The sequence below is a fragment of the Oratosquilla oratoria genome, chromosome 40 (genome assembly GCF_046742065.1).
Source record: "Oratosquilla oratoria isolate Oo_2021 chromosome 40, ASM4674206v1, whole genome shotgun sequence".
NCBI classification, from domain to species: domain Eukaryota; kingdom Metazoa; phylum Arthropoda; class Malacostraca; order Stomatopoda; family Squillidae; genus Oratosquilla; species Oratosquilla oratoria.
This window is the reverse complement of record NC_134816.1, coordinates 23306226-23321482: the sequence shown is the minus strand read 5'-3', so window position 1 is coordinate 23321482 and position 15257 is coordinate 23306226. Positions and strand designations below refer to the sequence as shown.

At 42.9% G+C, this 15257-nt stretch overlaps 1 protein-coding gene across 50 annotated transcripts in view; it reads right to left on the bottom strand.

Annotated features, from left to right (window-relative positions):
* shot (dystonin-like protein short stop) overlaps nucleotides 1-15257 on the bottom strand; it is an 805796-nt gene that overhangs the window by 45947 nt on the left and 744592 nt on the right. For all 50 annotated transcript variants that reach the window (XM_076177258.1, XM_076177260.1, XM_076177256.1 and 47 more), the window contains one exon: nucleotides 85-249. In XM_076177258.1, the coding sequence (XP_076033373.1) occupies nucleotides 85-249 (165 nt within the window). The remainder of the gene's footprint in view (nucleotides 1-84; nucleotides 250-15257) is intronic.

Here is a 15257-nt window from a genome sequence, read left to right as displayed (position 1 = left end):
AACTTGTTTGAAAAATGGCTGGTATTAGCTAATGTGAGATGTATTCCTCATATATAAATAGAAAGAGGATTTAATCAAACCGACCTTTCGACATTGAGCTGTAGTACCTCCCTCGATTCGACAATTTCGACAATCTCGATGTACCATTCCTCGAACTGTTGTACAGAAACGGTGAATGAATCCACTTGTACTGACACCTCTTCTAGGTGGCGTCCTCGCGTTTCGCTCTTTTCAACCGCCTTCTCGAATCTGTAAAAGTTAAGATATAAATAAATTAATCCAATTGTCGAGTTGAATGGGGCAATAACATGGAAAAAGAGCCATTTGGCACAGTATCCACTTCGAATATCTACACAATATGAATTATACATTCCCCTCCCCAAGAAGATTAAACTTGCAAACGCATCTATTTTGCATACATATTCATACAATCATACTACACATATACTGAACATAAAACTTGTTATATTTGTCCACATAAATCCATACAACTTCACAGTATATATATATATTATATATATATATGTATACATATATATAATATATACATATTTACATATATATATATATATATACATACATATATGTGTATATATATATATATATACACACTGACACAAACACACACCTTCTAACAATTATATGTATCGATATATACACACATACATCCTGTAGCATTTGTGCAATTTACTGGAAGGTATTTTTGGAAACGACCAAGGTCTTGCGAGAAAACCTTGCCGCCAAATAGCCAAGCGTTATGACGACCCCAGACGCATACTAAAGAACCATTCCACAGGTATTTTCTACGAGGGAATTTTTTTCCTAGCCATGTCCGCGGTGAAGTCTTTGTTATTTTTGACGATCTGAGCATGAAGCCAATTACGAAGCGAAGGAGGTACAAATTATGCAGAATTGTGAGACGCTACGCAGTTGGGATGTGCGGGAGCGGTGTAGGAGGAGGAGGAGGTGGAGGGGGCAAAAGAGGAGATGGGTAGCAGTGTGGGTGTTGACAAATTGCTTCGCTTACGAGATGACCTATGTGCACCACAATCTCCCTAACACTGATTTTGTTGTGACGTCTTACCCACAAGACAAAAATAAAACAAATAAAATAAACAACTGAAAAAAGTATTTCCAGGTTGAGGGTACATATGTGTACATAATATATAACACGTGTAGAAGCTATACAAATTACATTCATTCCATCTTTCGTGCCATAATTATATTAAGGCATTTTCTTACTGATGACAGACTACTGTCTGTTGGCGGTAGTTGGAACTACTAGCAGGCGAACAGACTGCTAATATGTTAGCAAGGAGATTCACCAACTTAACAAAATTAACGCCTTTACCCACGGTGTGGTAATCAACGTTTCCTCTATGCGCACGTTTTACAAGTAGCGCACATGAAGGAAAAATGTGCGCCCAAAAGGTTTTCAAATTATATTAAAATTCATTCAATAAAAAACTTCCACCCAAACATCAATTTATGAATTCTATGAAAATATGATAAAATGCCAATTGGTAGCTTGTTTTTTTTCTATCTTCTAAATCTAGCGCTTCCATTGCAAACGAAATAACTTTGCCGCCATGGATGTGCACATACTTTCCAGAAGGCAAAGTTTGCACACAAGTTAATTTCTTCGCACACTCACAGCAAAATAATACAATGAAAATAAATAATGAATAAAAATAAATAAATAGTGGGAACATTGGTGGTAATTAATACTAAAATGCACAGAAAACAGACGAAACCCCACGGGCGTTGCTCCTATCTCGTATACTTTAATTAGGTAAATATACGCATGCTTGATCTATTTCCGTATTATGACAAAAATAATAACATCAAATAAAATAGAAATAAATAAAAATCGAAACATAACCCATTAATAGCAACCCCCATCTTTGTCCTCCACCTACGCATTGGGTTTGTCTCCCAAACTCACTGCAAAGGTCAGATGTCGGAATGAATCTTCACCAGCACCTGCCCTGCTCTACCCGTATCGCCCCATATCTTCCCAACCTACCGAAATTTCCTCCTCTTTTGTGGTTTATCTTACATTTTCTTTACTCAACAGTTGTTATTTTTGGTAGTATGGCCCTGATAATAATAATAATAACAGCAGCAACAACAATAATAACAATTGATAATAATATAAACAGGAAAAAGAAAATTATCACAAAAATGTTCGACCTTTCCCATTTCTTCCATCTTCGTTTCGGTCAATTCCCATTTCGCTTGCATCCACGCACAAATGATCAAATCGTTCGACTTCTTCAGGTTCCAACAGTTCGTCTTATAATCACTGGAGTCATGGATATAAAACTCGCATAGAATTCGAGTCCCTTTTCTTTCGCCGTATCTAGTACGGATCACTGTTTGACTCTTGATTGAAATCACCGTCCGTTACGGACACTCGAAAAACGGGACCGTTATGACGTCACAACGTCGATAAGTATTTCCTCCTTCGGAGACGTCAGCGTCGACAACAATGAGAGAATGGATTTCCCAAGATATGTCGTCAATAAACTGACTTCAGTCAATCTTTGAAGATATAATTTGCCTCACAAGAATATTCATTTTTCAATATATTTTACAATTTCCACGAAATCGTTTGATGGATATCCAAGTGTTGCAAGATCATACAAGCCCTTCCGTTCTGGGTGGTACGATTCCATTGATAATGCCTGCCGTTCGGCTATTTCAATTCAACCAATCCTAATGACACCATTCCTCTGCCAATACTACCGCAGTACCGAAGATCATAATATAAAAACTGAAAAAAGACACAAAAAAACAAGCGCATAACAATTCGAACCAAGAAAAACATGCACACCATAAATTGACAAAAATTAATCTACTTCAATTAACTTAAACTCATTTGCATACGAGGGCGCCTGATATAACTAATAATTCTCTCGGTTGGCGGAGCATCAAAGCCCTTATGAAAACGGACTCGTTAAAATATGCGATTCCACTTAATTTACATAACAGTAAAAAACAAATTTCTTGTTCCATATAAGAGAAAATCTCATTAAGTTTAACTTCCAACGCTCACTCGCACAAAACTTCCTTGTGGTCTATGAAGGATTTAATTTATACATTATTTCACACTTTCAAAACAACATAATTTGTTTTCATAGTCTGGAACTCAACTTCACAAAACTGATCAATCATGCCACCGTGTTCAAGAAGTTTGTTCCCTAGCAAGACGCCAATACATCACGGCATGAGAACGCATGTTCCGATTACATCAAATGCTTCAACTACAAATACGGTTTCCGACATCGTAAGATGCATCTGCAGTCAATCTTACTAAAGGAAAATAATTTTTTACATCTGAGAAATCATAAAACATTAAGAAACAGATATAATTAAAAATAAAATACAACGGAAGGAGAAGGGGCATAGTGCATTCTCATCATAGACCAGAAACGGTCTCCTCGATTTGTGACCAAATCCGCAATGTACAGTGGCGCTGTTTATCTAAAAATGACACGTCCACGTCGGCTGGTATGTTCAACCTCTTCAGTTCGATGTTGCAAGACTGCATCCACTTAAAACTGCTTGACCTCGACGGCATTTCCCCTTCAGACCTGTTTCCTATCTCCATTTGTAGGTCTATTCCTTCACAACTCCCATACATTCTAGAACGAAATGCCTAACAAGTATCAAAGCGTTCTGAAAAAATCTAACATTAAATGTGAAAATTGAGTGTGGAAACACTGCCCACACATGACACCTCTGGCGAATCCCATGCATACACCTGTACACTCCCGTCTGACACAAACCACACCTGCTAATGATATCACTGCTATTTATACCTGCACTGCCATGTGCCACCTCCAACAGTTGTCCAAACACCTGCTCGAAGTCTACACCTGCCTTGAAGTCGACACGCGGCAGTTGTGAATTTGTGAATTGTTACTGTAGGTTTGTGAAGAACTACGTTAATTCCTTGATATGGGATATAGTTGGCTAAAACCCAACAAACTGCAGGTATTAATTTTGCAAGCGAATAATGACAAACTCGTTCTCTCCCTTCACTGTGGAAACTATTCCAATACTGAATGTGATAGTTTGACATAATTTCAGGTAGGTGGAACTAATCAAGCTACATTCAACCTCAATCCAAGAACTGCCTCGAGCCAACAATATAAAATCGATTGTCTTTTCTGAGAACAAAGCGAAAGAAATAGTACTACCGATGTTTTCGATGTTCTTTTTTAGCGCTACTGATCTCTGTCCTAATTTATTGGCATCACGTCTGAGTACTAACTTTTTTTATTTACTTAATATTGCCTTCTTTATTTTATATTATAACTTATTTTGCATTGACATCCTACGACGCAGTCGACAAAATACACCGTAGCATGTTGGAATCTTTTTAACGTCTCTTGCATACCTTCTTTGATTTGAGCATAATGCGGAATGATAAGGCAGAACATCAGCCATGGAAATACTTGATTAAATCCTTTGTATCGTTTCGAAACCTGTAGCCTACAGTCCCCCCGTACCTGACGGTTGGTAAGATATGTTTGAATAGATCCGAAGCATCAAATGCTACTTAGTTCCGCGTCATGACGCAAGATGGCTCTTGTCACCGTCCCGGTCTCCAGAAGATTCGTTTCTCAGACGTTTGGCTCACGTGGTAGGCTCCTACCCTACCCTCTGGCTACTTCAACCTCCCACCCCCTGCCAATATTTGACATTCCATCTTATCAAAAACTGCAGTGAAGATTTTTTCTTATTACCCGAAGGTTTTCATGACTGGTTTCTAGGCCGGCTGTTTGCTTGCTTGCCAAGGATGACAACTTACATTAAAAAAGGCGGAGATGAACTATGCGTTGTCAATAAGTTTTGTGCGTTCGCGCGTGCTTTAATTTCCATCCGAATTGAACTACACAACATTGTCATTCTTTAGATCATTATCTTTTGATTTATGCCAAGGCAGAAATCGCGCCAGTCAAATGGATGCTTTTGAAAGACAACCCTCCCATCTGGTTGGGTGATTGTGGGTGTAACGAAAACTGGACCAGGTAGGTCACCCAGGTCAGGTGAGATGGGAAGTAGCGCGTGGGCTGGGGTTGGAATGTAGGAGTGGCGTGGGCCGTGGGTGAGCATGGGTGAGCCTGGCGGGTGAGGTTGCACGGGGGCCCATGGAAGGGTGGAAGAAAAACTGCTAAGGCGGCACACTAAGCATTTCTCACTCGCATGCATATGTAGAAACGACTTCTGTTATATTCTATAATACTTCCGTGAAATAATTTTAACTGTGTCTGACATTCGTATAGGTTTAATTTTTCTTAGTTCTTCATTCTGTTTCTCACTATATGACGCAAGAGTAATAAGACACTTGGGAAATCGGAAAAAAAAAAATCGTAACCTAAATAATTTCTATTCAAACGAAGTAGCAAAAACGAGTAGCATGCTATCGAGAATGCCTGGTGCGCCGCCACCTTTAGACTTCAAGATACGTTAGTAGCTAGTCAGGACACTGAAATGCAGGCTCATTAGCACCTAGATTACCCTAACAGAAACGCACACACGCACACTATTTTTATCTATTTCTGGCTATTATTATTCCACCCCACGCCTGGATTCGTAGCAAATGGTCCACACATTCTAAGAATTGGAAAACCAGATAGCTCTACCCTTCTGCGTAGTCGCCGCTATTAGAAACGATGATGCATACCAACTCAGCACTACGCCCACGACCCCCTTCCCCTTACCCCACCCCCTCCTCACTCCTACGCTTGCGTCGCCTCTTGTGGTACCTGCACTTGGAAATGGGCTGTGCGCATTGTGTTGATTTGATTCTCTTAAAAGTGATTTAGACTTTCTTCTCTAAAATTGCTAGTTGTGTTTAATATTTAATGTAATTAAATGTTTACTTCTTAATTTCTTAATGCTGCACTCTATCCAATCAAAATTATTTCAAATTTCGTTAAAATACTAGACATCTACGAATTAGAATATAGATACGGTTGGTATGAAATAGTGAAAACATTAAATAGATATTAAATAAAACTATGTCTTCTCTGAATACGACCTCATATTTAAAAAATAATAATTTAATAAATGGATGCCCAAAGTGTACTTATCAACTCCGTTTACTGTGTACGTTGGCATCCCTACCTCAATCTACATCCAGCAGCTTTCGGGATGGGATCTGATATACTGAAGAAAAATAATTTTCCTCCAGCATACTAAATGACATTCTATGTATTTTTGTTGAGAAAACAAATTAATTTGCTATAGTGAAAATAAATTAATTTGTTAAAGTGATTTTACGGTGGAACAAATTCTGGAGATTGGAGAAAAAACAACTCAATGTGATAACCCCTTAAGGTAATTACTAATCATCACCATTCAAACATCATGATTACAATTTATATCACAATTACACCCATCTTCCTTAAATAAAAAGGTAATTATTCACTTATTTTACCCTCACTACGGGTTGTTTGTTTTTCCTCGGAAGATTTCCTCACACTGTGGTAAGGCAAAACATTTTTTTTACCTAAACTGCAATCCTTGTAGAGCCGCTTGCATGCTAATCATGATTGGGCAAGTTCGTAAGAGACGAATATTCGTTGAGAGAACTGAATGCAGTTTCATATCTACGAGGAATTCCTATACGGATTGCTTCGTATGATCGTAATGTACGTGGTAGGCGACAACACACACACACACACACACACGTATATATATATATATATATATATATATATATATATATATATATATATATATATATATATATATATGTATTCAAGAGGACAAACAAACAAACAGTGACTCCTCTTTTTGAAGACAACATATTCACGTTCAAGGGCGGGCCAACCGGATAACACCCAACTATGACATCATCAGCCTTTCCAACCAAAATTAATGACGTCAGGCAAACGATGGCGTCATCGCGCGCGCTACCCGGGAGTGACGCCAACGTGGTGACGTCACATATGACCAGCCGGATAGCGGGGGCGATCCGTGACGTCACAGACACTACTTGGAAGCGCAGGATGAAATATGCAGCGCGCGGGTTTATGTACGTGCGCGCGTTCATGTACGATTATGCTGTATGTGCACATATCCTTGAGTGAGTGAATTATTATCTGTCCACCTTAAGGTACACAGATACACGTGCATTAAACATGCACGCTATATCTATACATACACACATGTACACACACATTACACCGTGCTGTGTGTGGGCTTGTTTTTCATGCACGCGCGTTTCTCAACGTGGTGTTGAAATCTATAGAAGGTTTGCGTGTAAAATAATGACATGACGGGTGCCGATAACATAAGCATAGGCTACGTTTCCAATATGCAAGACAACGATACAAGTGTTAAGTGTCAAGCTTCGAGGAGGATTCTCGAACACGGATAGGCTTGGGAGGTGGAGGGTGGGTGACAAGGACCTACTTGACATGGCCCTTGGGCAGCTTGGAGTGCCACCCACGGCCCTTACTCCCTCGATACAAGTGCCAACTCCAATATATCTTGACGTATAAGGGTATTTTACTTCGTTCGTCCGAGTTTATCACCGGCGCCATATTCGCGCCACACAAATATTGGTCGATTTAATTTTCGCGTGGATTCTTCACGAAATTGTCTCTGGGGGAGGAGGAGGAGGAGGAGGAGGGAGGTGGGTTGCCAATGACTACAACCTTCTTGACTCAATACCAAACGAATGCCTTTCGCCGGTACCACCCACGTCACTCTCAAACTTGGAGTATCACTCTACATCTCGAGTGCCACTTCGAGTAACTACCCACGGCCCTAGTCTCATACAACTCGAACTTGCAAACGCCCCCTCCCCCTCCCCCTCCTACCGGTGACTCATCTAATCACTTCGTCAGCTGTCTGGGCATGTAGGGTATTCGCAAAACAAACGTGGGCATAGGGACTTGTAAAGTTCGTTTCACACGTATCGACTTTTCGCCGTGCGCCGTCCACGACACGACGTCGCACTCTTCAAATAACCATGAGCGTCGATGGACGCTTTCACACGTCACGACAACGTGTAAAAACGTCTATAGACACCCATGGTTGAGAGTTCGATGTCGTGGACATCGCACGGCGAAAAGTCGATACGTGTGAAACGAACCCAAGAAACGAAACCGACGATGCGGTAGTTCTCCTTGATCTGAATAAAGCCGCCTGGTGTCAAGAGATAACACTCAAATTGTATGGAGTTACGAACGAACACACGAACGAACACGCGGAGTTCCAAGCAAATCCCTACTGAGCATGCGCGCGCGCGCACACACATTCACAAGTTCACAATACACACTTCAACCTCACCCAAGTCCCACTCATAACGACACGAAGCTGGATGTTCTCCTCAGGGGTTCTCGCCTACGAGGGGAAGGGCTAAGGTCTAAGACTCCCCGGTGGGTTCAATGTGGTTTACCAAGGGTGAGGGAGGTTTAGGAAAGAGAACAACAAAGTCCTCGGGAGTCACGAAGTCACAAAGGGAATAAGATAACACTGAAAGCTCGACGAAAAGAAAACGGAAGGTAGGTAAAGGAAAATGAAATTAAAGTAAAGGGGACAGAGAGGGGGAGGAGGAGGAGGGGGACTAACATAAAGGGTAACTTGGCTTCCGGTCGCAGCAGAGGGGACGAGGGAAGAGTTAATGAATCGTTACATATACAACCAGTCTCTCTCTCTCTCTCTCTCTCATGAAGGGGTCTCCAAGATTCTAGGATGAGAAGAAGTAAAGTACAGTATAGTGTACAATAAAGGAGAGTGAGAGATAGATAGGGGGGGAGAGAGAGATAGAAAGACTAATGAAGAAAAAGAATGGGAATGAAAGATGGGAGAGATAGAGAGAGATAGAGAGAGGGAGAGAGAGAGAGAGACTAAAGAAGAAGAATGGGGATGAGGATTGGAAGACAATGTCGTTAGGGAGAGAAATTATGTTATCGAGGATGTGGTTGGTAATGGGACTTAAGAAAGAAATTGTTATGGAAGGTAATAAGGTAATGATTGAATCAAGGAAGAAAAAGGGGAAGGAAGGCAGGTAGAGAGGATGAGGGAGGAAGATAGAAAGGAGGACGGAACGGAGGATGATGATGATGATAAGCAAAAGGAGAGATGGAGGAAGAGAGGGAGGGAGGGAGGGAAGAAAGGAAGATAGAGGACAGAAGGAAGGGAGGGAGGGAGGGAAGAAAGGAAGATATAGGACGGAAGGAAGGGAGGGAGGAATATAGAGGAAGGGAGGAAGGAAGGAAGGAAGGAAGGAGGGAGGGAAGGAAAGAGGACAGAAAAGAAGGACGAAAGGAAGGAAGAAAAAGGTTGAGAAGAGGACCAGATGAAAGATGAGGTGTGGGGGGGGGGTAGGGCAAGGGGCAGGCGTGGCCCATTACCCACTCCCCCCCCCCCCGCGAGGATGTACGAGAAACCACATGGGTCGAAAGGTGGAGGTTTCAACAACCTTGTGGGGGCCCCGGTTACGACCGGAGCCAATCGTTGCCGGAGGTCAGCGAGCACCTCCCCCTCCACCCCCAACTCCTCCTGCGACTTCCGGTGCCATGGCGAAAGATGTAAGAGGGGCTTTGTATGGTATACAAGGAAACTGTAGGGGATGAGTTGAGACTCTCTATCTCTCTCACACACGGAAGAATGTTCTGAAAGGGAAGACGATGATCCTCTGCTGCCGATGCACATCTGCTAAAGAATAAACGCGCGCACACACACACACACACACGCATGATTGATGTCAACATGCACGGACACATACACAAGACGTTCTCGCCATTTCCATTTCACTACCCGGTTACGCGTCCCCTTGGAGGCTGAGAACGACCGTGTGGCCACGAATAGAGCCCTTGGGGACGCCCCTGGGAAGAGGTCACGACGCCCTGGGGCGGTGACCATGGCACTATCACGTTTCCTCCCACATCTATTCTTTTTTTTTTTTTTTTTTTTTTTTTTTTGCGGCGGGAGCAGCCTTCGAACTGTTCGAATGAAAGGTTCGTTTGCTAGTTACCTATTTACCTTGACCGACCTCACTTGGTTAGGCTTGACCTATTCGCCCAATTTGTCGCCACAGTGTTTCTTCTGACTTCCGCCATAACAAACTTTCACTGTGTCTAACTGCCGCCAGGCGATTTTATTAGACTTTGGGAGACTCCTGTCCGACGCGTAGGAGATACTGGGTATACTGGTATTGGTACTGTTCTACGAAGAATGCCAACCGAAGAACATTTAAGACTTCGAGTCGGCCGCTATGCCCACCAAACCACCAGAACCCTGTTCTCAATTCTCACGCCTTCCTTGATTAAGCTTTTCCTCGCTAGGGGATTTGATTTAGATAGGTGTGTGTGTGTGTGTGTGTATTTACCTAGTTGTATTATACGGGAAGGGAGCTATGTCTCGTGGTGACCCGTCTTTGTATCTTTCAGCATCAAGTTTATTCTTTGTGTGTGTGTGCGCGCGCGTGAGGGGGGGGAGGTCTTACACCCTCAAACAGTCCTTGAATCGCCCACCAATTGGTCGGCTGCTGTCCTTTCCCTGGTGGCCGTTGAGGACACTAAAGAACATCGATTGCAGGCACTTTCCTTGCACCATACCAGCCTACACCACACTGCACTACGCTAAGCTCCGTTATGCTACTCATATCTATGCCTCGTACAGCCACGCAGCATCACGCCAATGTATGCCAAGTGCCGTCACGTGACGGGTGACGTAACGTTACGCGAGGCAATGTAACACTCCGTTACGTCGGGTGAGATTAACACGTCACCCATCACAGTGGCCCCAAACTTGTGGCCGAGAGTTTGTGTACAATCAAACCCATCCCCCAGTGAGGAGGTGGGGGGGGGGAGGATTCATCATCTTCGAAGTTATTTGTTGATGGAGGGCGAGATGTGGGTGGAGAGTGAATGTGGAGCGGCTTGGGTGTTGAAGAAGGGACAGTGGACTTAAGGGAAGAATGTCATGCCACCTCACTGTTGGCATACCACCCGGACGTGACAAAACCCAAGTTCGAACACTAAAACCAACACGGCCCCACCCCGTCCTGACAACACTGTTGTTTTCCCAGACAATGCAACACTGCTTGCGTGTCGTCCCGTATACAGGACTGCATCGTGGCGACGGTGCCGTGGAAGAGAGCCGTCACGTGAGAAATGTATATATCAATTCTGTCAACACCAATGCCAACTTCGTTGACTCTGGATGGGCACGCCTTAATAACAACGAGTGAATCCAAGGGATGATGAAGGGGAGAGGTGCACGCTACGGTGGGAGTGAAGAGAGGAGTGAAGAGAGGAGAGAGAGAGAGAGAGAGAGAAGAGGAAGTGGGAGGGAGACGGACGAAAGGATAACGTTAGGAAAGAGTAAATGGGCACAGGAAGAGGAGGAGGGGGAGAGGGAGCAGTTGGGAAGAGTAAGAAAACGGAAGAAGGGAAAACGAAGAGAAAATGAGGCAAAAAGGAAAGGGAGAAGGAAGGGAGAGCTCAATGAATAGTACAGGGGGAGAAGGAAAAGAGAAGGGGAACGAAATGAACGTAGTATAAGGATGTCATGATGGATCAAAGGAAAGGGATGTGGAAGAGAAGAAGAGGAAGGCATAATGGCAGAACAAGTTCTTAAGTGGAATGACGCATGTACGCGCGTGCTCGCGCGCGCGATTGTATGTTTATGTATGCGTGCTTGCGTTAGTGTGCGGTTTGTGCGTGCTTGTGTGTTTGTGTGTTTACTTAGTTGAGTGTTTCATGAATGAGTCAATCTCTACATCCCGTTTTCTTTTTTTATATCTTCAAACCATATCTAGGATTCTAGCACACTTATTCAGAGTGTAGATGTGCTAAGTGTCTTGTCTTTGCACGTGATGGAGTGTGTGTGCGTGTGTGTGTGTGTACGCGCGTGCGTGCGTGAGAAGGGGAAGACAGAACTGAAGTTGAGCAGGAAGTGTAATTGGCGAGATTAAAATGTAGGGTTGGAAGGATGAAAAGAGCATTGCAAATTGAAGAAAAAAAAAGATAAAAAAGAGAAATGTGATTAAAGTCTGAGTGGAACAAGTTATTTCAATAGACAAGAGGAATGAGGGAATGGGAATCTAGGTGAGCAAAACGTCATTGTTCATGTTCAGGTAATCTTTATATGACATACTTTTACACAATTATACTTCTTTTCTAATCACAAAAATTAAATTTGGAATTTCTGAAATTAAATCCCCGGTCATTCTAGATTTTCTCAAGAACTGTTTGTATGTTCAAAGTGCATTTTATTTGTAGGAAGTATGTACTGCACAATTCATATTTTCGTTCATGTACAAATCACCCCAACAATTCTGGGGCGGAGTTTTCGTATCCTCCTCTCAATATCCTCATGAATTTATATATATATATATATATATATATATATATATATATATATATATATATATATATATATATATATATATATATATTACTATGCATGTATATAACGTGGGTGTACATTGACAATGGGAGCGACAGCAAAGTATGGTACAATATGAGAAGAATAGGTCGAGAGGAGGTAGTCGGTTCAGGTCCGGCTGCTTCACCACCCCCTACCCACACCCACCCAGCACTGCCCCCCCCCCCCTCCACAACCACCACCACCAAGTAGAGCGGCAAGGTCTATGTGTTGCAGTGCGTGCCGACTTTAGCGCAAGAAAAAAATGCCTACAGATGCATGCTAAACACCACTTATGTTTTTATCGTGTTCTTCCCACGAACTGTGAAGAGCAGAAACTACCCACTACCCCACTCTCCGTCTCTTCACCCCCCCCCCCACACACCGTTCGCATTTCGTGTCACTATAGCCCAACTCATTCAGGTGACAGTTCCCTCCTTCCCCTGCCAACACGTTCTACAATCACAATGCCAAAAACTATTACACAACCACTGGTTTAGTCAACTCCTCACTTCAATCTGCACCAGTCCGTGAAACAATGTTCCACTTTTTCGCTACCCAAGTTGGGTGGGTTTCTTCAACTGAATAAAATTGCCTGAGTCACCCAAAACAACTGTTTTAATTCATTCCGAACAGTGGCACGATTAAAACTTAACGTAAACATTGCGGCATCTTTTAAAGTCGGCCATGATACTTATCTTTATTCTATTTTTTTCTTGGGGAGCAAGACATGTCACTTAACTATGTTGAGACCAACTTGGTGGATATCCATTACAGTTTAACCAAACGAACGGGATACTTGAGTGACGTTTTTAGTGAAATGTACACGTCAACAAGAACGAAAAAGTGTGTATCCAACGTGATTTTAAAAATAAACAGATACTGCTGCTGCAGTAGGGGGAAAGGGAGGGGAAGGAACATACAGTTCGACCAACGGGCAGATTTAGGCAGTTGTGTCCCCAAAGTAACTTTATCGAGTTTCGTAAGACAAATCTCTATGCCAAGACAGCCTTGCCTATCGCGGCGTCCTCTCGACAATATCAGACAGCCAATCACAAGCAAGACAACCCGTGGGACCGCGCCAAGAACCAATCAGCGTTCATTGCCAACACCTTGGTATACTCTCTCTTCGCGCGCATTTGGTCGCGTAGGCGAATGGCGACCGACGGTCATAAAGCTAAAATCGTGACGACAAATATTCTCATTTGCAAGTCAGGAAGTGGCTCCGTTTGTTTGTCAGAGTTCAAGCCACGATGTCGAGTTTTTGTGCATGCATGCAAGCAAGCACACACGCATGTGTGTTATCTAATTGCAATGCATGGTGAGTATCCATGGGGTACTTTTATATCTTTATTTACTTGTTCTCTGCCTTATATTGTTGGTCTGGATTATATATTCATATTCCACTGACCGACTGATTTCTGTGGAAAGCTCTGCTTCCTAACATCTTTTAGTGCGCGTGTGTGCGCGTGCGCGCGGCATGGGGGATAAAGGATAATAATTAGGCAGTTCGTGAGAAATTAATTGCCTGTGCATACATGACTGTATTGCGGGGGTTGGGTGTGAGTCTGAAGAAGAGGAAACACTGGAAGGCGTGGAGTGATGGACTGCAGCGAGGACTGAAGAGGATACGATTTGATTTCACAAAACGAGCGAAAATTCTGAACAAGTATATATTTAACAAAGTACCAAATTGAAGCATGAGAAGGGGAGGGTGATCATGTCTGATTACCATTAATTACGAGTGCGTGACGTGTGGTAATTAATACCCGAGGCGTGGTTGCGTTTTAGACCGAGTAAGAAATGGAACGGGTAATGGAAGCAAGTGCGTGTATGCGCGTGCGCACGCGCCTGCGATGCGCAGTTCTATGGTAAGTAGCAACAACAGGAGTAGTAGACCTTCCTTCATCTGTAACTCAACAAGTTCTGGGCGCACGTGTTGGGCTTACGGATGCGCGTCTTTGTAACAGAATCCCATAAGGGCGGTTTCTGCATGCGGGGATATGTAACCGAAAACGACTAACGTCTCCGTTCTCTGTGATCCTGGAAAGATGTTCTACCGATTACCATATTTCACCACAAGATGAATTTATTATTCACGGAAATAAATATATATTGCACCAAGAAGGTAACTCTACAACATATTAGCCACTTATACTTATTAGTTAGTTTGTTTATTCGCATAATTGTTTTGCTAATTCAGCTCTGCGTCGACTTGCTCTGAGTCTATGGACGGGTTACGGCCACGCGCCGGTGACCTACCGGTGAGAGTTACAAGGTCTAGTGCGGAGTCTACCACCATGCTTTTTATGCTGAAAATTAATCTCCTTACAAAGATGAACCGAACTCCCACCCCTCCTTATGGCACCGCCGCGATATTGTCTCCAAGGATATAAGCGCTAGTTATCGTATATGAAATACAGTCTCTCACCGACACATATCACCTTGTTAGTACTGATACCGACTTGACCTGCTAACTCAGTCGTCCCGAGTGCGGCCTCCACCCAGGGATGACAAGCATTACAATATTAGTTGGCAACCAATCCCTTGACAAAGTTAGGGTGTATGTGCGGACACAGGACTGCCATGTGACCTTTGGAGTTTTCATGCAGAGGGCAAGAACTGTCGATCACGAGTCCAGCACTTTATCCAAGACCACGTACACATGCAAAATTATCTAGTTTATTTTGTCTGAGGGACGAAACTTCCCAAAGTAAATAATTCTTAGACAAATAGAAAATAAACAAAAGTAAATATAAATGTGCATGTATGATGGAACGCGTTCTCTATGTCGATGGTAGAGTTTGAAAACGAGTGTTTTGTCTTGAAGCGTCTGTCAGAGCCTAAAGACCAGTTGC